The sequence below is a fragment of the Mirounga angustirostris genome, unplaced genomic scaffold, assembly GCF_029215605.1.
Source record: "Mirounga angustirostris isolate CCGP_5_RB_7025 unplaced genomic scaffold, mMirAng1.0.hap1 SCAF_5, whole genome shotgun sequence".
Lineage (NCBI taxonomy): Eukaryota > Metazoa > Chordata > Mammalia > Carnivora > Phocidae > Mirounga > Mirounga angustirostris.
Window position 1 is genome coordinate 169,862,281 of NW_026991713.1, and position 20,438 is coordinate 169,882,718.

At 43.4% G+C, this 20,438-nt stretch overlaps 1 protein-coding gene across 8 annotated transcripts in view; it reads right to left on the reverse strand.

The window, feature by feature from the left end:
• Positions 1-540: 540 nt before the first annotated feature.
• The window catches only part of GTF2I (general transcription factor IIi), a 108,384-nt gene continuing 88,486 nt past the window's right edge, over positions 541-20,438 (reverse strand). For 7 of the 8 annotated variants that reach the window (XM_045875503.3, XM_045875502.3, XM_045875499.3 and 4 more), the window contains 15 exons: positions 19,865-20,048; positions 19,160-19,218; positions 18,716-18,790; positions 12,031-12,132; positions 11,022-11,087; positions 10,492-10,675; positions 9,100-9,158; positions 8,596-8,676; positions 8,062-8,145; positions 7,314-7,497; positions 6,099-6,127; positions 3,762-3,803; positions 2,958-2,999; positions 2,395-2,470; positions 541-1,685 (listed from right to left, as the gene is read on the reverse strand). In XM_045875503.3, the coding sequence (XP_045731459.1) occupies positions 2,412-2,470; positions 2,958-2,999; positions 3,762-3,803; positions 6,099-6,127; positions 7,314-7,497; positions 8,062-8,145; positions 8,596-8,676; positions 9,100-9,158; positions 10,492-10,675; positions 11,022-11,087; positions 12,031-12,132; positions 18,716-18,790; positions 19,160-19,218; positions 19,865-20,048 (1,250 nt within the window). In that variant the 3' untranslated portion in view covers positions 541-1,685; positions 2,395-2,411. The remainder of the gene's footprint in view (positions 1,686-2,394; positions 2,471-2,957; positions 3,000-3,761; positions 3,804-6,098; positions 6,128-7,313; positions 7,498-8,061; positions 8,146-8,595; positions 8,677-9,099; positions 9,159-10,491; positions 10,676-11,021; positions 11,088-12,030; positions 12,133-18,715; positions 18,791-19,159; positions 19,219-19,864; positions 20,049-20,438) is intronic. The other variant, XM_045875498.3, reaches the window with a different exon arrangement.

Below are 20,438 nucleotides of genomic sequence, written 5' to 3' on the forward strand. Positions count from 1 at the left end.
GCTTAACTCCTTCTAAGAGCGGCCCGTGGACGAAGAGGGTTTCGCAAGCGGCTGGGATGGGAAGTTGGGGTAAGGGCGCTAGGCCGCGCACACTTGTTAAGAAGGCTTCGAAGGAACCACGAGACCTGCTGGAGTAGCTATGAGTTGTTGATGTCGGCCGGCAGGCTAGCAAGCGGGGAGCCCTGCTTTCCCCGGGCGTGCACAGGTCGGGGAATTGGGGGGGTGCGTGGAGAGGCAGAGGCTATGCTGGGAGAACAGGGAAAAAATGTGTAGTCCGCGTGTGATTTTGCGTGTGGGAGGGGCTGATGCACATGCTCCCTCTGGGGAGAGATCCTGCCTCCAAATCCCGGGGAAGCTGCATACGGCTGGCATGTCACAGCTGCTGGAGTCAGGGGCTCGAGTCCCAGCTCAGACTGATGCGCACCGGTCTCAGAAAGCCCGCGAACAGTGCCTGCCTAGCCTTCACTGTGCACTCCACCTACCACCGAACCACCCACCTTCCCCAGACATAACCATGAAAACACCTTCGAAAGAAATGAATTAGTGTGTGAAAGGCATGGATGGATTTTATTTATTACCCTATATCTACAATTTAATTTGAGGTAAAATATAAGCAACACATAAAAATGCCTATTTCTGCTACCATGTAATATAATTCTCCATCGTGAATATTGTGATAAAGCTAATGAAAACTCTATGCCATCACGTACTCTAGCTTCTCATAGCTGGTATTTTACAACTCTCATTGTCTGTGAAATCCAACCCACGTAAGATCCTCCCACAAATGGCGCAGAATATCGGGGGGGGGCACGTCCTTAGCTTATTGGCCCCTCACTCCCCACACCGGAGCCTCAAAGTTACAAGTAGAGTTCTAAAATAACGAAGGCGCTGAAAAGCCCTACAGTCTGATCCGAGCTGGAAGTGTTCCAGAGAAACCCACACCACAACAGGTTACATGATCGCGAGGCTTTAGCGTCTGTCCCTGGGCTGGCCCAAGCGCTCATACCTGACCTTACACTTCTGGTGCGTCACGCGTTTGATCCAGGTGCCAAATCTCAGTAGAAGAGGTTCCTGTACTTCGTCTCTAGGCCACATGCCGACATGCTAACCTCACTGGCTTGTTAGGTGATCCAGACGGTGGTGTTTTAATTATGATAAAAAACATATGAACCATGATAGACAGCTTAGGAAAAGGTTTAGTCAAATATACAGATACTAACTGTCCACTCAGTCGTCAAAGAGAGCCGTGAACAAAAGGATCATTTAAACGATTTTTCAAATAGAAAAACTAAAAGGACTGAACTATATCACAGGTGTTTCTTCACTGCAGGAGCTGAGATGTTCCAGTAGGAGAGATCTTCGCTTGATTGGAAAATAAACACCATAGCTGAAGGCTCTGTTGATACGTAAAAAATCTGATGAGATTCATCCCTGTCATTTTCCCTGTCATTTTTCCAGCATTGCTGTAAAATCCTTATAATACATTCCAAAGTAAACCAGCCATTCCAAATCTACAGTCACTCTGCTCTTTAATTCAATTCACAGAACTGCTGAAAAAGTAGACATTTCTATCTAAAAGTAGAAAAAAAGGTTTGTATAGAAGGTATTTCTGTTATACAAGTATATTACACGGCTTGGGGCAGTAACAGGTCCGAAAAGCTCTTCTCACCCACTGATACTTTAAGCTAAAATAGGAGAGAAAACAAACAAGCAAGAAACCAGGTTATTCCGGTTACAGGAATTTAACACTGGCAAACAGCAAAACTCAATCAACACTTAAGTCCACAAACTGACATTATATGGCAAATTCCCAGACAAAAAAAAAGGTCTTTTTAAAAAAGTGCACTGTCGGGTACAGATCAGAGCAACTACTGTGAAGCCAGACCCTATAACCATCGTCAACTATTCAACGGCTCGGGCTTAGCGAGGTTCGACGGCCCCAAAGCAGCAAGCAGCGGACTCCTGGTGTAGAGCTGCCTGTCCTGTTAACAACCTGGCCAAGTTCAAGGTTTTAAGTTAATTAGGCAAGATGCACAATGGACGGTGCATCTTAGCCAGACTCTGCAAATGCTGCTTTTGTCAGTGTAGTGATATGGATTCAGAGTGTATTCCAATGGAGAGGGTGAGATTTGCCCTACAGATTAGAAACAAAACATTTTCCTTTTAGCGCAGAAGTGTTTTTACATCTAAGACTCACAAACACTGATCTAAGGAAAATCTCTCTGCTTGATCCTCTAACTCAAACCATCCAGTAGGGCTTACACTTGACCTCCTGTGACCCGAAGGTGCGGGGCACCATTTATGGCTGAAGCAGGGAAGACACACTAGCTTCTGAACACACAGGCGGGTTCAGACGAACATTAGATGGCACCCCGGACACAGAAGCTGATTTACCCTAGGAGGGAAGAGGTCTACCACGTAGGGTCTGGTTCTTGCTTGATCTGAGAGTTTCCATCAGTCTCCTTTATTTCTACCAAGAAAAACAAAAGGGAACTGGTAAATTGCACTATGAATGCAAATCTGTATAATTATAAACCCACTCCTACCAAACTATGTACTAAAATAATTTAATAGGAATCGTAAGATACTAAAGGTAACATTTTCAGAGACAACGTTCCTCTAGCAATCAGTTCTAAATTGTGTTACTCAAGTTTTCAAAGTAACAAACACCTTATTGCTTATCTATTAAAAAATCTAGGTTAGAAAGTAGTCACTGCACTCGTTCAGGATTCATTAAGAGTCATTTGGAGAAAACGGAGCAAAAGAACCACAAGTCATCGCTAACACGACGTTTCTGGACGTAAACGACAGATCCAATTCACCCCGAGACAAAAGAAAAAAGAAAACACAACCGCAGGGTTCTAGGAGGTAGTGTGAAAACCACAATCAATCCTTCGTCCTGAGCACATTCTTAAGGAACTTCAGTGTTTGGCAGCTGGACAAATAACCCTTTTTACCTTCTGTCGCAGGAACCTCCAACTGGCTGGGCTCAGCTGATTCTGAAGAGAAACACATGAAGATTTACTCTAATACTGTTCTAAAGTCGCTCTCACTTACTTAAAGGACCTAGAGGAAGCAAGGAGAAAGCCCTCCAGACAATGTACACAAAGCACAAGTCCCAGATGCAACGGCAGCCATAGCGTCTTGGGATTAAACATGACGACTCAACCAGACTCCCCCAAATCTCCTTTTCGGGCATGTGTTAAGTTACCTTACACAAACCAAGTCTTAAATAACAATTGTAATTAACAAAGCCCTAACGTGAAAGAAAGAAGTTCCTTTTTAGGTCTTTCCCCACCTTCCTGTGGATACCTTTTTGATAGAATAAAAGCTTTTCGTTGCTTTCAAGCGGATCACAGTAGCAGGCCTCAACGCTGGTTTCTAAGGAATGTTAAAAGTCACAATTTCCCCCTGACAAAACTGGGCTGATAACAAGCATTAGATATGAATGGCATAAAGGGGTAAAGTTAGAAAGACACGCTTGTCCCTAAAAAATTACACTCTACAACACTGGCCTCCTAGTTCCTGACCTCCTTTCTGCCTGACCGGGACTGTGGGGTCAGATGGCATGTGGCCCACAGTTCTCAGTCAGGACCCAGAGCTTGAGCTCTGAACACAGGAGCCAAAAACACGAAGTCTGACTGTGTAAATGACTTTCCCTGAAGTTATTAGCACATGTAAACAAGTGAGGCCCCACAATTTTATGTGATCCACTGTATCGCAAAAGTAGGAATATTTCTGTTTTACCCTGCTGAATTTACCTTGTATCACTGGGCCTTCTGACTCACTCTGATCAACCAACTCTGAAAAAAAAAGCAGATTGATTTAAACAATAATTTAATGATATGCGGTTACAATGGAAAAGCATTTTTACATACATTCTCTATTTGGATGCTTCAACCTTGCCGTAACAGGCACTATTTTCCTTTTTTTTTTAAAGATTTTATTTATTTATTTGACAGAGAGATAGCACAAGTAGGCAGAGAGGCAGGCAGAGGGAGACGGAGAAGCAGACTCCCCACTGAACAGGGAGCCCGACGCGGGGCTCGATCCCAGGACCCCGGGATCATGACCCGAGCCGAAGGCAGACGCTCAATCGACTGAGCCACCCAGGCGCCCCGGCACTATTTTCCTTATGACAAGAAGGGAACATGTATTAAGAACTCTGGTATGTCCCATCAGAATAACTAATTCATAGTAATTACCGGAAAGTTCTACTAAACACTACTGTACAAGGATAAGAACAAAACTGAACTTAATTTTAAACGTAAGGGAAGGGGACAGGAAGGCTTAAAATACAATACTCTTTGAAACTAAAAATTACACAGAAGACAGATGCACTGGGATTAATAAAAAAAAAAAAAATCTGAAGGAAAAAACCATCATTGGATTTCTTTAAATGACCAAGTTCCCTGGTGTGATTTAAGTAGAATGTCAGAAAGAGGATTAAAGATCTATGAAGCAAGGCCTATGTCCTCTTTCATCACTGACACTACTGGATACTAACATATTTGGCCAAGAAAGAGAATATATTAAAAATAGAACCTATAAAAAAGAACTCATGGTTTAGGGGTACAACCAAATGAATACATTTTATGATAAAGTGAAACCCAAAACTTGGGAGGCAAAAGAGAGAGAACAAAATCTATGACCCTGAAGAGTGAAGGCCCCAAACAGGGCCAACAGTGTGAAGCAGAACAGAAGGGCAGGGGGCATCTACAGTGAGTGCCTGATTTCCCGGGGGCAGGGGGAGGGCTCTGCTGCTCCAGGGGCCCCGGAAACTCCATAACATGACACTGGAGGGGCTTACGCTCTCCCAGCAAATAAACTACAGAACTGAGTACTCAGTGTAGATGGGTTTTAGAGTTAGATTAATACCACCTGGAAAAGAGACTGAAGCTCTAACGGTACTGGGGAAAGAGAATTCTCACTTGTGAAAAACTTTAATAAAGTTAACAGAACGTAAGACATGTATGTATAGTATTTGCTAAAAATGCGATTTTAAATGTTATGAACAAGGGGGATGGGAGGATGGGTTAGCCTGGTGGTGGGTATTGAGGAGGGCACATTCTGCATGGAGCACTGGGTGTTATGCACAAATAATGAATCATGGAACACTACATCTAAAACTAATGATGTAATGTATGGGGATTAACATAAGAATTAAAAAAAAAGTGAAAAAAAAATAAATGTTACGAACATCAGGGAATTGGAAAACCACATACATCTGTTCGTGTAACAATATTTGAGAGCCCAACCTGTGCCAGATACTGGCTTAAATTTTTTTTTTTTTTTAAAGATTTTATTTATTTATTTGACAGAGACACAGCGAGAGAGGGAACACAAGCAGGGGGAGTGGGAGAGGGAGAAGCAAAGCAGGCCTCCTGCTGAGCAGGGAGCCCGATGCGGGGCTCGATCCCAGGACCCCGGGACCATGACCTGAGCCGAAGGCAGACGCTTAACGACTGAGCCACCCAGGCGCCCCTAGATACTGGCTTAAATATTAACAGAAGCAAGCGACATCACATTAAAAGACCTACTTGTTTCACACAGCAATTACACAATAATAGTAAAGGAACTGCAGTAATATTATCAAATTCAGATTGTACTTCTTGAGCACATAAAGTACGACTCTACGTTAGGGGTCAACAAACTTTTTCATAAAGAGCTAGTGAGTGCATATCTCAGGCTCTGCCGGTCACAACGGTCTCTTGCAGCTTCCCAACTCCACCATAAGCAAAGAGGCCAGGAAATGTTCTAATAATACTTTATTTACAAACACAGGCAGGAACTCGCTGATCCCTGTTTAAGATGTTTGACACCAAAGGAGTTATTTACACTGCTCGAAGACTCTCAAAATGGGCACTAATATCACCATTTTATGAACGAATAAACTGAGATTTAAAAGGCTAAGCAACGAACCCCATTTTACACGTAGAAAAGTGCCTGGTGCCTTGACCCTGAGGCTACACCACCAGCTCTGCCTGGTTACTGCGGGAGGGGGGTAAAACACTACTTTCTGTGAGCAAAGGCACACGCACACAGTCTCTCCCACCCCAGAAAAGAAGAAAGGAAAAGACTTCATGAAATTTACTCACGGTTATTAATCACAAGTCCTGGAAATGGTCTAAAGGGAGAAACAAATTATGTAACAGTTTATTTTTGTTCTACAAAATTTACATGTATATTCAGTTTAACTAATATTTAACTCAAGTCACTTACATGTTAGAATGAGCAATGTTATCCAACTATGTTTCAATCTTACACTTTTTAATCTTGAAAAGATAGACATATAACTACTACACACCATCATTAGATAAGGCCACACTAAAGATGGTGAAAACAACAGAAGCCAAGAAAAAAAGAATACAGTAATTTCAGTGACATAGTCTAATGGAAGCAAGCTTTTATCCAGACCCCTGGGGAAGAGCATGGACCATGGACATGGGTTAAGTGGGACAAAAACGGGATTTTTAGGGAAAGGGTACTGGGAGAAGATAAGCGGGTGACAGAAAGCCTTGGGAGGTTACCACATGGGCTATTTCCAAGAGCCAGTCCTAAGTGATTTGTACTAGAAACAACTGGGAATTTAACAATGAACCGACTGGGAAGATTTAGTGATAGCAAAGTTTTGGGGAGCTGGAAAGCGTGAAGATGACATGGACTCTTGCTTAGGTAGATGGAAAAGAGGACGTCTGCGGAACACCTACTGGACGAACACGTATTAATGTGATCTCACGATGCTGTTAGAGTGTAGGTATAATCATCATTCCTGCTCTGTGGATAAGGAGCCCATTCTCAAAGGTGACAACTACACTTTTATGGTACAGACAAGGAGACAGAATGACCTGACTTGGGATCAGATCCCTGTCCGACCTGAGCCTGGGATGACATTCCTAAGACACATGCTGGCCAACTGCTTTCTGTAGTGGGTCAGCCAGTAAATATTTTCGGCTTTGCAGATCATACGGTCTCTGTCCCAACTGCCCCGTTTCACCCCTGTAAGCTGAAAGCTGCAGTAGACGCTATGTACTGCCAACTGTATGTAACCGTGTTTTAATAAGGCTTTATAAAAACAGGCAACAGGCTGGGTCTGGTCCATGGGCAAAGGTTCACTAAGCCCTTGCCTTAAAAACAGGAGAATTAAGAGTCAGCTCAGGCAGAAGAAAATCTCACAGTAGAAGAACTCAAGTATTTTATGTGTTATATGGAAAATTGGATCCTATTATTACCTAGGACTACATTCTGGAAGATGACTTAGCCTCACGATGGACAGAGTCATTCTTACGAACAAGCGGGGAAGGCTCACTTACCTAATGACAGTGAATTTAATGAACTCAGCAGAATCTAAGATCCTCCTCATGGAGCTGATTTCCAGGTAACTGGGGGCTTTGAACGACACTCCGGGGGGCATGCCGTCAACCACCACACAGCCAGGGTTAATTGTGATTTTCCTGTAGGGAACTTTCACAGGGAAACCCATACCAATAGCTTCACCTAGGACAAGACAAACAGCATAAAAGCACAGGTCAACCTATCATCTCCGAAGTGGTTAGAAAGCACATGAGCAACATTAAGGACAGTCCCCGCAGTTAATGACAGTCAAAGTACACGTCAAACAACCTTACCTCCGAACCTCAGTTCTACTCGCTTTGATGGTGACCATCACCAAGAGTTTAACACAGCTAACGTTTCCTTAGGAAAAAACTTTAGAGAAACCCGAACACCTGCATTTCTTTTTCTTTTTTTTTTTTAAAGATTTTTATTTATTTGACAGAGAGAGGGAACACAAGCAGGGGGAGTGGGAGAGGGAGAAGCAGGCTCCCCGCTGAGCAGAGAGCCCGATGCGGGGCTCGATCCCAGGACCCTGGGATCATGACCTGAGCCGAGGGCAGACACTTAACGTCTGAGCCACCCAGGCGCCCCAAACACCTGCATTTCAACTTCATTTCATTTTATACAGGAAGACAACAGCTATCCGAGCATAATCTACCATTCGGCTCTCACTGGAAGGAAATGTCCTAGCTTACTGCAACAGCACTATGCAAATGCGAAACTCACCAAATTTCCGACTGAAGAGGTCGTTCACTTGCTCTCTGAGCTGTCTCGCTTTTTCAACTTTTGACAGCCTTTCATTATCGTCATCTAGAAAAGGCAAGAGGACGGTCATAGCTAAATAATGCAATTTTAATTCCAGGTCAATTTTTAGGTGCTCTGAGTGAACTCGCTTCATGTCTTGGGAAGATTTAAGTATTTTACACTAATCAAGGTTGAAATGACTTGACCAAGTGATTTGACTCTAACAACAAACCGAAAACACGATGCCTCTGTGCCTTGTAACGTTACAAGGAACTCCGCCGGCTCTTTTGTACAGATTTCCTCAACAAGGCACTGGGTACTAGCTCACTCTGCGTCTGGTAACTGCCTAGAGCTTTCTGGGAAGGAACCGACGAGGTGATGTGTTTGGATAGCGCTCTCTGCAGGGCGGACAGGGGCACAGCATGGCACAGAGCGAGTCCCGGGAACCCGAGTCAGTCGAGTGAAAATCCGAACACGGAAAACCCCACAAGTGAGAGAAAGGCAGAGAAATCGTACCTGGAATCGTCACCTGAATGATGTTAAGATCTTCAACACCTGATGCAGTAGTATTAACGTTGGGCGATGAATTTATTTTTCCTTAAAATAGAAACTTCAGATTAGAACACACACAAAATGTAATTAAACCAGCTCTATTGATGCACTTAAAATTCAGACTACACAAGATAGTATTTAACCCAATTCTGTGTAAGGGTTGGTCCATCTGATGGTATACTTTGTCATTCTGGGGGAATTAAGCTTCCTGAAAGACCGCTCCCCACCCCCTCACCCCCCCACCCCCGCCCCACACTCTTTTCTCTTTCTCACTGTGCTCAGTACAGCATCAGACATACAAAGATTCTCATTTATTAAATAAACTCAAAATTGTAAATCAGTCAAAACCACATTCTTTAATGAGCATTCTTGGTTTTAACTCAGTAGCTGTTCTTTCAACGATTCTTTTAAAATTACTGCTGCAACGTAAGTTTCCCACAGCACACGTTCTGTAGCAAGGACACTCACTCGGAGGGCTCTTCGAGGAGGAGGTGCTCTCCTTAATTGCGGTCTCAAACATTTCAGGCCTGAAAAACAGGAAGGGAGAAAAAAACATTGTGTGCTAATAATCCCATAGTAAAATGTTAAAATTAAACAAAGATTTAAAAGAACCATTTACTTTCTGTACATATACATTCAATTCTTAGTAATGGAAGAACAGAAAGAACATGTCCCTCGTCTAAAGAAACATATACAAAAACCCCAATCCTAATCATGATCACAACACCAACCCAGGTCCGTCTAGCTTCAATTAGTTTCTCTTTCCCATGGTTTCCACCATTATATCCTGGAAGGATCCAGTGCTAGACCTGAGAATGGAAACCGGGAACACGCTGTATGCGGGCAGCATGGAAACAGAGGACAAGCTTGTGAAAACTTAAGCGCGAGTCTTTCTCTAGGAAGACGCAGAAGCAGAGGCCTTAGCTACTGCCAGACCTCTCCAGCCCTCTCCAGCCCTGGCCAGAAGTACAAAAGGTGGCCAATGTGGTTGGCAGTGTCAGCTTTGAGCATTTGACAATACCGCTGTATGACTCAGAAGCAAGTATTAATAAATGGCACCTAAAATTCACTTCCATTAAGTTCAAATAATTCTTCAACATCAACATATATTTTTAACTTCTGATTATTCCCATCCACTTCAATTGTGTTGGTCTAATTCACAGACCTCCAAAGCCAACAGAAATTTAAAATATTCTGGGGGCGCCTGGTGGGCACAGTTGGAAGAGCATCCGACTCTTGATCTCGAGGTCATGAGTTCAAGTCCCACAGTGGGTGTAGAGATTACTAAAAAAAATAAATAAACTTGGGGCACCTGGGTGGCTCAGTCAGTTAAGCGGCTGCCTTCAGCTGAGGTCATGATCCCAGGGTCCTGGGATCGAGCCCCATGTCAGGCTCCCTGCTCGGTGGAGAGCCTGCTTCTTCCTCTCCCTCTCCCTGCTGTTCTGCCTACTTATGCTCTCTCTCTCTCTCTGTCAAATAAATAAAATCCTTAAAAATAAATAAATAAATAAACAAACTTAAAGAAAGAAAGAAAAAATATTCTGTACGCTGGAGAAATCATAGGGCTTTACAAAACTGAACAACTGCTTAGACCCCAGCAGCATCAACCATTAACAATAAGACAGTGGTATATTGAACAAAATCAAGCTGTCATCCCTCTGACAAGCTACAGCCCTCCTTCCCTCTTATAACCAGTTACGAAACACTTAACAGATCTACAAAAGTACAGCTTAAAGAGCCTTCTTTTTTGCCTCCTAGAGCTAATGAGGTCTTGATACAACGGTGAACCCAAGCACCAATCTGCCCGCGTCAGAGCACTGGCGCTGCACGGCGAGCCTCCTTTCAGCTCACTGCCCTTACTTTTTAATGATGAACTTAATCTTGGCCTTGTTTCTGAGTATCTTCTCCAGCCTTGGAATGCCAAAGGTGGACGGCCGCCGGAATGGCACGCCCTCAGGCAGGCCCTCCACATAGAAGTCTTCTGGGAAAGATTCAAATAATGCAAACGGTACTTTCACAGCTTGCTTCAGGCCAAGGGCTTCGCCTGTAAAACACACACAGACGTTTCTATTCTTTCTCATGTTCGTCACTTTTCAAAACTCCTTTGTAAAAAAAAAAAAAAAAAAAATCCTTTCTAAATTACATTTTGCAGCTACTAAAATTATATGTATTTTTTTGAAAAATCGTATTACTTTCAATTTTAGAAAAACGTGTTCAACTCTGCAGTGCTCAGAAAAGTGGGAGAAATGATGGCATCCATGCTCGCAAAACACGTGCACTTCCCATGACAGTAACATTTCAACGCTGCACATTTTATTCTGCACACATTCTTAGACTACGTGAAAAAGGCTACCATAAATTTTAGCGCTAATATTTCAAAATAAACTTACCGCATTTTTCATTGAAAAGATTCTCAACTTTCTGTTTTAGGTCCGTGATTTTGGCATTCCAGGCCTCTGCAAGTGAAAAACAAGACAGTTAGTAGCAATACTTCGCAAAATACATCTATGCCCAGCAGTTTCTTATTTTATTGTGCATCTTTAAGAAGTACAAAAAAGGGTGCCTGGGTGGCTCAGTTGGTTAAGCGACTGCCTTCGGCTCAGGTCATGATCCTGGAGTCCCGGGATCGAGTCCCACATCAGGCTCCCTGCTCAGCAGGGAGTGTGCTTCTCCCTCTGACCCTCCCCCCTCTCATGCTGTTTCTCTCTCTCTCTCTCTCTCTAATAAATAAATAAAATCTTTAAAAAAATAAAATAACAGGGCGCCTGGGTGGCTCAGTTGGTTAAGCGACTGCCTTCGGCTCAGGTCATGATCCTGGAGTCCCGGGATCGAGTCCCGCATCGGGCTCCCTGCTCGGCGGGGAGTCTGCTTCTCCCTCTGACCCTCCCCCCTCTCATGCTCTCTGTCTCTCATTCTCTCTCTCGCAAATAAATAAAATCTTAAAAAAAAAAAAAAAAGAGAGAGAGAGAAATACAAAAAAAATACATAGGTTTTTAGCACAGTCATGTCTTGGCAACTACTCTAATCCTACATTATTAAACGGTTTCACTGTATTACTAATACACTGGCAACAAATGACATAGGCTAAAAATAAAAAACAAGTGAAAACCAAGAAACCTCCCAAAAAACGACAGCACCTTCTATGTGCCAGGTATGGTGCTACCCTTTAACTTAGTACTTGCAATCCTCATAATAACCCCACAAGGCAGGAAGTAGTATTATCCCCACTTTACAAATCCAGAAACTGAGGCACAGAGGGGTTAAGTAGCTATTATAGTACATTTAATAGCTCATATATACCAACTTACCAAATAAAAAACAATTCACCTAGAAAAATAAAGTGTATTGGTTCCTTTTATTTAAAATGATGAAATTAAGAAAAAAAGAATTCATATTTACCAAAGGAAAACTCTCTCCCTCGAGGCTTGAAGGGAACATTAGAACCATTAGTCTGGGTAGGGGTTCTAACCGCGGAGGTTTGAGGGTTGCTGCTATTAGGGCCTGAAGAAGAATTAAAAGGAAAAAATCACAATCAATACATGCACCTCACCACGTTTAAGCACTGCTTGTGATGTCCCTGAAAAACCACGTGAAGTTCAAACAGTACATAAGCACTACCAATGCAAATGGGCACCGAGGCCCCTGCTTACAGCCTCCGTCCATTTTTCTGCTTCCGTCCCTACCTTCGGCCATTTTCGTCCCAAACAGAGTTAGCTTTCTGGAGGATCTGACGAATTCCCAGCTCACTCAATGCTTCAACGCGCCCCTTTGGAGTCATCTAATTTGGGGGTAGCTACGTCTGCTTACGCGCTTTTCTTTCAACCCGTGAACATAATCCAACTTCAGGTACTATCCCCACTCTGAAGCCTTCCTTTGGATTCTCTAGCTCACTCTGAACACATCCTTCCTTTGAATTTAGTACAAATTAGAAACAGTGTTGTAGGAAACTGGTTGTTCTTCCATTGAATGAAAAGGACTATTAGTTTTAAGTTATTCTTATAAAACCAGGACCTGACTCTTCTTTATGTAGAGGTCACCTAATGCTTAAATAGTGAGTTTATTTAAATCTGAAGCCAGCCAGCAATCTTTAAAAACAAAAGAGCCAAAATAATAGGAAAATAAAAAGAAATTAAGGTTCCTCAGATTTCTTTAGAAAATAACCAACATTCTGGGGCACCTGGGTGGCTCAGTCATTAAGCGTCTGCCTTCAGCTCGGGTCATGATCCCAGGGTCCTGGGATCGAGCCCCGCGTCAGGCTCCCTGCTCAGCGGGGAGCCTGCTTCTCCCTCTCCCGCTCCCCCTGCTTGTGTTCTTGCTCTCGCTCTCTCTCTCTGTCAAATAAATAAATAAATAAAATCTTTAAAAGAAAAGAAAAGAAAATAACCAACATTCTAAAGATACATCGTGCAACTCCGAATTTCCCAATCTGCAGAGTATCTGTAGACTCTGGGCTTCCAGGGTGCCTGGGTGGCTCAGTCGGTTAAGCGTCTGATCTTGATTTCGGCTCAGGTCATGATCTCAGGGTCCTAGGACAGAGCCCTGCATCTGGCTCATGCTCAGCCCGGGGTCTGCTTGTCCTCCTCCCTCTGCACCTCCCCCCACTCAAGCGCGCGCGTGCTCTTTCTCTAAAACAAATACATAAAACCTTAAACAAATGAAATAAATGTCAAGAACCAACATTCTACTCTTTAATTATTTCAAAACTCCTGAATAAAACAACAGCTTTCTTAAGATGGCATAGTGAGGAAAGCAAACTAGCAGCCTGGGCTAGCTGGCGGGTACAACCGGGAAGAGGCCATCAGTCCAGCCCGTCACCAGAGCCCTGCACAGCTCACACCTCCGCTTAGGCTCCGTACTCATGAGGCAAGCCTTCGATAACAGGGTGAGACGGGAAGGAACTTGGGAGCAGCAGACAGAATGGACCTGACTGAAATATCTAGTTCTTAGCCTACATTAATAAAGCAGCATTCGGGTTTACAGTTAAGTGAAATAGCACCACGCACCCCCTGGAAAAGCTAAATTTAAAACAATGACAAATGCTGAGGACGGGGAGGATGGGGGGCAACTGGAAGGCATCCATTGCTGGCAGGAGTGTAAAATGACAAAACCACTTCGGAAGACTGTTCGGCAGTCTCGCAGAACGTGAACAGCTCCACGACTGTGCTTCTAAATACCTCCTCAAGAGGAGAACATATGCTGCACTTTGTACACAAATGTTCGCAGGATCGTTTTTAGACAAGGCTGGAAACAAACCCAAATGTCCACTGACAAATGTATAAACAAAATGTGGTGAAGCCACACCATGGAGGAACACTCCACAATAAAAAGGGGATACTGAAATATGCCACGAGTGTTAAATCAGAAAGCATTATGCTGAGAAAAAGAAGCAAGCCATAAAGAGTAGAGCCAGTAGGATTCCATTTATATGAAATTCCAGAACAGGCAAAAGCATTCCGTGGTGACAAAAAAGCAGACCGGGTGGGGGGTGGAGAGCGCTGGGTGGCTCGGTCGTTGGGCATCTGCCTTCGGCTCAGGTCATGATCCCAGGGTCCTGGGATGGAGCCCCGCATCGGGCTCCCTGTTCCTCGGGAAGCCTGCTTCTCCCTCTCCCCCTCCCCCTGCTTGTGTTTCCTCTCTCGCTATCTCTGCCTGTCAAATAAATAAATAAAATCTTAAAAAAAAAAAAAAAAAAGGCAGACTGGGGTTGCCCGTGGGCCCGGCTGCTGTGGCCTGCGGGGAGCAGGGCAGGGTGATAGAGATGTTTCAAAAATTGACTAAAGTGGTGGCACCAACATTTTCCAAAACTCAAACCCCACAGCCGCAATGGGTACGTTTTACTGTGCATAAATTATGTACATTTATTTTTTAAAGTAAAACAATTCCAAACAAGCATGACATATCATTTAAAACAGAGTATTAGTATGGTGCAAGCAAAATACCTCCCCCCACCATTAAACTGCCAAAAAGTTCCTGGACATGGACACAGCTTTTACTACATACATCACCTTAAAATACTAATGACTACTTTATGGTATTTTAACGAATATTACTTAAATTCAGAGTCCATTTATAGACTTGGTGAAGCAATAGAAAGTTATCGTGGGACAAGGACCTCTATGGCATGGGGAACGTAATATAAACCTATTCTCGGGCGCCTGGGTGGCTCAGTTGGTTGAGCGACTGCCTTCGGCTCAGGTCATGATCCTGGAGTCCCAGGATCGAGTCCCGCATCGGGCTCCCTGCTCGGCAGGGAGTCTGCTTCTCCCTCTGACACTCCTCCCTCTCATGCTGTCTCTCATTCTCTTTCTCTCAAATAAATAAATAAAATCTTTAAAAACAAAAAAACCAAAAAAAAACCTATTCTCTGTTAATCTGAAGGTCAAAAGCATTTTATCACAAAGCCATCACCGACCTTAGTCCTCTCCTTTTGAATTAGAAACCAAAAGTATAGTGTGCGAAGTGAGGGTCTAATCCTTGGATAGTATTTCTTTCAATTTAGAAACAATGGGCATTTTTTTTTAAGATTTTAATGATTTGTCAGAGAGAGAGAGACACACACATAAGCGGGTGAGCGGCAGGCAGAGGGAGAAGCAGGCTCCCCGCTGAGCAGGGAGCCCGACGTGGGGCTCGATCCCAGGACCCCAGGATCATGACCAGAGCCGAAGGCAGACGCTTAACCAAATGAACCACCCACGTGTCCCGAAACAATGGGTTTCTAAGCTGGTATGTATAATAAATGGGTTTATTACCCAACCTAAAGGGCATCCCATTCCTATCTTGTCTCCCTTGCTGATTCTACTGCAAAGCAAGAAAAGTATCAACATTTACACGAGATCATTCTAGATAATATTTATTTGTATTTAATAATCAAACCCTCAAAAAATAAATGGAGATTAAAAACTCATGTCCATACAAAAACTTTATTTTTTTTTAAAGATTTTTTTTTTTATTTATTTGACAGAGACACAGCGAGAGTGGGAACACAAGCAGGGGGGAGTGGGAGAGGGAGAAGCAGCCTTCCCACCGAGCACGGAGCCCAATCCCAGGACCCTGGGATCATGACCTGAGCCGAAGGCAGACACTTAACGACTGAGCCACCCAGGCGCCCCTATACAAAAACTTCTATGCAAATGTTCATAGTAACATTATTTTTTTTGTTTTTAAGATTTTATTTATTTATTTGACAGAGAAAGACAGCGAGAAAGGGAACATAAGCAGGGGGAGTGGGAGAGGGAGAAGCAGGCTTCCCACGGAGCAGTGAGCCCGATGCGGGGGGCTCGATCCCAGGACCCTGGGATTATGACCTGAGCCAAAGGCAGATGCTTAACGACTGAGCCACCCAGGCGCCCTGTAACATTATTCTTAATACCCCAAACCAGAAACATCCCCAATGTCCATCTGATAAATGGATAAACAAAATGTGGTACATCTACCCAATGTGGTATTAGGCACCAAGAAAAAGAAATGGACACCTATTAGGATGGATATTATCTAAAAAATAGGAAACAGAAGGGGTGCCTGGGTGGCTCAGTCGGTTAAGCGTCTTTGGCTCAGGTCATGATCTCGGGGTCCTGGGATTGAGCCCCAGCATGATCGGGGCATCTGCTTCTCCCTCTCTCTTTGCCCCTCCCGCTCCCCCTGCTCATGCTCGCTTACTCGCTCTCTCAAATAAATTAAATCTTTAAAAAGTAAGAAACAGAAAATAGAAAGTGGTGGCAAGTATGTGGAGAAACTCAAACACTTGGTGCGCTGCTGTCGAACACGGAGCTGTGGTGGAGAAAGGTGTAGCAGTTACTTAAATGAAGGGGATTCAGTGTTGACCGGGCAGTTTTGACAGGGGAAGAGGACAATGTTCAGGAGACGGATGGTGGTGATGGTCGTGACAGTTGCATAACAATGTGAATGCACTTAATGCACAGAACTGTACATTTAAAAAATGTAGACCATTAGAAGGGTCCATCTTTGTTATATATATTTAACCACAAATCTTAAAAAGTGGACAGAGGGGAAGGACTGCAGTACTGGGACAAGCTACAAGACAGATGAACCTGGAAAACATTCCGCCAAGTGAAAGAAGCCAGTCACAAAGGATCACCCACTGTCCTTCCACTTACATGAAATGTAGAAAATAGGCTTATCCAGAGACAAAAAAGTATATGAGTGGTTCCCAGGGGCTGCAGGGAAGGGGAGATGGGGAGCAACTGCTATATGTATGGGGGCTTTTTCCTGGGTGATGAAAAGGTTCTGGAGTTCGACTGGTCTGACGGTTGCACAACCTTATGCATATACTGAATTGTGTATGTTAAGCAGTGAATTAAAAAAAATAAAATGGTGAAATTTATGTGAAGTATATCTCAATTTAAAAAACAGCATATGAGTTAAGTACCATTCTTATTACCGTTTTACAGATGTACTAACTGAAGAAGAGATTTTCAGTAATCTGCCTAAATGACGAATGATGGAGCCCAGACTTGAAAATCCAAAAATGTTAGCACCAGAGCCTGTGAATTATTTTGTTTTAAATTCTCCCCGCCCAACCAAGAGACCTAAGAATCAATCTGCTAGGGAATTCTAGAATGCTTCCTGCTTCTGCAGACAATGGGTCCAGGCAGGTCTGGTACTCCATCTCCCCTATGTCTTGCCTTCTATGTACATCTGAACCTGGAGCTCAATTGGTCTTCTTGTATCCATGGAAGAAAGGACAAGAGGAAACCCAGAGGCAGTCTCATAATTTTTGAGCTACTAAAGGGTAACTTACCTTCAGAATTTCTTTTATGTAGAAAAACAGGCATCTCCCTCTTTGTAAAATCAGTTGTTTACAACAAAATACAATTCTAATTTCTACCTGGTACCCTTACTTCTATAGACCCAATCACATTAACATTATTACATGAACCCTTCGTTTCTCTATTTTCCTAACATCTAGCTGATAACTAAGAGTTTACTTTTACTTATTTTTTTAAGTAGGCTCCACACCCAACATGGGACTTGAACTCACGACCCTGAGATGAAGAGTAAGCCTATTCTCAGAGTTGTGGGATCAGGCTCCACATCGGATCTGCACTCGGTATGGTCTGCTTAAGATTCTCAGATTCTCTCTCCCTCCCTCACCAACGCCCAAAAGGCAGGGGGAGAAGGAGCCTGGGGTGTGTGGGTGTTGTGTGTGGTGTGTGTGGTGTGTGGGTGTGGTGTGTGTGTGTGTTGTGTGTGTGTGGTGTGTGTGTGTGGTGTGTGTGTTGTGTGTGTTGTGTGTGTTGTGGTGTGTGTGTGTGGTGTGTGTGTGTTGTGGTGTGTGTGTGTGTGTGGTGTGTGTGTGTTGTGGTGTGTGTGTGTGTTGTGTGTTGTGTGTGGTGTGTGTGTGTGTGGTGTGTGTGTGTGTTGTGTGTGTTGTGTGTGTTGTGTGTGTGTGTGCGTGCACGTCTGCACGTGCACACGCCTGGGTGACTCAGTTGGTCAAGCGTCCAAATCTTTTTTTTTTTTTTTTAAAGATTTTTTAATTTATTTATTTGAGAGAGAGAGAATGAGACAGAGAGCATGAGAGGGGGGAGGGTCAGAGGGAGAAGCAGACTCCCCGCCGAGCAGGGAGCCCGATGCGGGACTCGATCCCGGGACTCCAGGATCATGACCTGAGCTGAAGGCAGTCGCTTAACCAACTGAGCCACCCAGGCGCCCCAAGCGTCCAAATCTTGATCTCAGCGTTCTGAGTTCAAGCCCTACACTGGGCATGGAGCCTGCCTGGGATTCTCTCTCTCCCTCTGTGCCCCCCACTCAAAAAAAAGGAGAAAAGGAGAGAAAAGAATCCCACATGTTCCTCTCTGCAACCTTACTTTATTGCAGGCAATAAAAGCATTTTAGGGATCTTCTTGCAAGATTACAATGTGCTCTAGGAACATCATGTAGACTACTGTGAAAATTTCAATCAGAACGATTCAGAAATTTAGCTTTATCACAGGTAGCTCTCTTCATGGGCAAGCCCGGTTTTGTAAAAATTCATTTGCATAAAAACAAACAGTAAACTGAAGAATTAGTGGATATACTTAGTGAACTGGAGAATCATCAGAAACCTGCCCCAGAGTGGCCTTACCTTCCACAGTGACCTCAATTTCAGGAACTTTTGAATTACTCCCAGGGCTCCGTGGTCTTTTGGGTGACTGCAAGGCTATAAAGTAAGCACATGATCACTTTTGCATATTGGGGGGGGGGAGAGCAGAAGGGGATGCTTTATAAAAGCAGATTATTAAAATTCATATAGTTTGGATCTTTGCAAAGAAACCTGAAGAAGTAAACTGGTAATGTAATCCTCTGAGTCTCCACAAAACTGTGGAAACACGAATGAAGGAGGATGACAAGCAGGAAATTTTCAATGAAATGTTTTTAAAGGGGAGGGAGGAGTCCATTACATAAAAAGCAAAGAAACAAACCAAAAGCCCCCAATAGACGCTAGCGCATGATTCAGTGTGATTTAGGTAATGTCAATAAAGCATGTTTTACTGCACGGAAGTATAACAGAGTATGTATGATCTCTTACCTTTAGTGTTTATTTTACTAGCCATTCCAGGAGGCAGGTAGGAAATAACTAGTTCAGGTCTAGAGAGAAAACCAAGAAATATTAGAATAGCCAGCATACTACTGGTCTTCACAGCTAGTAAACATTATCACGACCAGTGACTTTTTTTTTTATAAAGGCCATCATTCTGTAATGTGACAATGCATTCTGTCATCATGGACAAAAACAACCCTCATTTTTCCCTCCCACCATGATCTGCTACGTGATTTTGTGAAGAGTAAATGACTTTTTCTGTGAAATGAAAATTAACGGACACTAATTTCCGCAAGTGTGGAAATCCTGCAGACGTGTAAGTAAGACACACAAGCACGGAAACTCAGCTGCCCACGAGTGCCTCAGGAACACTGGAGCAGATACAAATCTGCGTCTTCATCCTCCATTCAAGTACTAAGGAATGCTAAGAGTCAGCACAGTGTCTGTGACCAAGTCGAACACCACCCCGGCGAGGCAGGTGTCCCCCTTCTCCTTGTACGGAAGAAGAAAATCTACACGGGTTCAAGGATAAGCCAAGGCAGGGGCCCGGGCCAGGGCTGCAGCTCAGAGCTGCGCGTTCCAATCCAAACGACAAAGCCTTAGCCATCGCCCACAGCTAGGAAAAACTTCAAATGGAAATAGAACTTTACTGCTCTGATTCCAAAAATGACTATATGGGCAAATTGAACTTACTTTTTAACAACAAACTTGATTTTATTACTCCCACGGACAATCCTTTCAAGTCGTGGGATTCCAAACCAGGTAGGGCTGCGGAAGGGAATTCCTTCTGGCAAGCCTTCTACATAAAGGAACTCGGGGTTTGATTCAAACACGGGGTATGGAACTTTTACTGCCTCTGTGAGTCCAAGAGCTTGAGCTGCAAGTTAAGAGAACATAACGTATGGAAGGTAAAATGTTATGGACATTCTTTTTAAAAAATTTTTCATTTTATCAAGGTATAGCTGACGTAAAACATTACATTAGTTTCAGGCATAATGATTTGGTATTTGTACAAACTGCAAAAGGATCACCACAGTAAGTCGCGCTAACGTCCGGGCATTCTCAAATGTGTTATGCAAAGACTCCCTACCATCTAGCAATCTCCACTCAGTATTTTTTTTTAAGGGGAGTCTCCCACTCCATTATTGGAAGCATTTTGCGTAGTATATTGTGCAAAACTGAAGAATGGGCCTAAAAAATAAGTATTTTGAAAAAAGACCATTTTAACACTTTAACAAATCAAAAGGATAGTTCCATTATTAGTCAA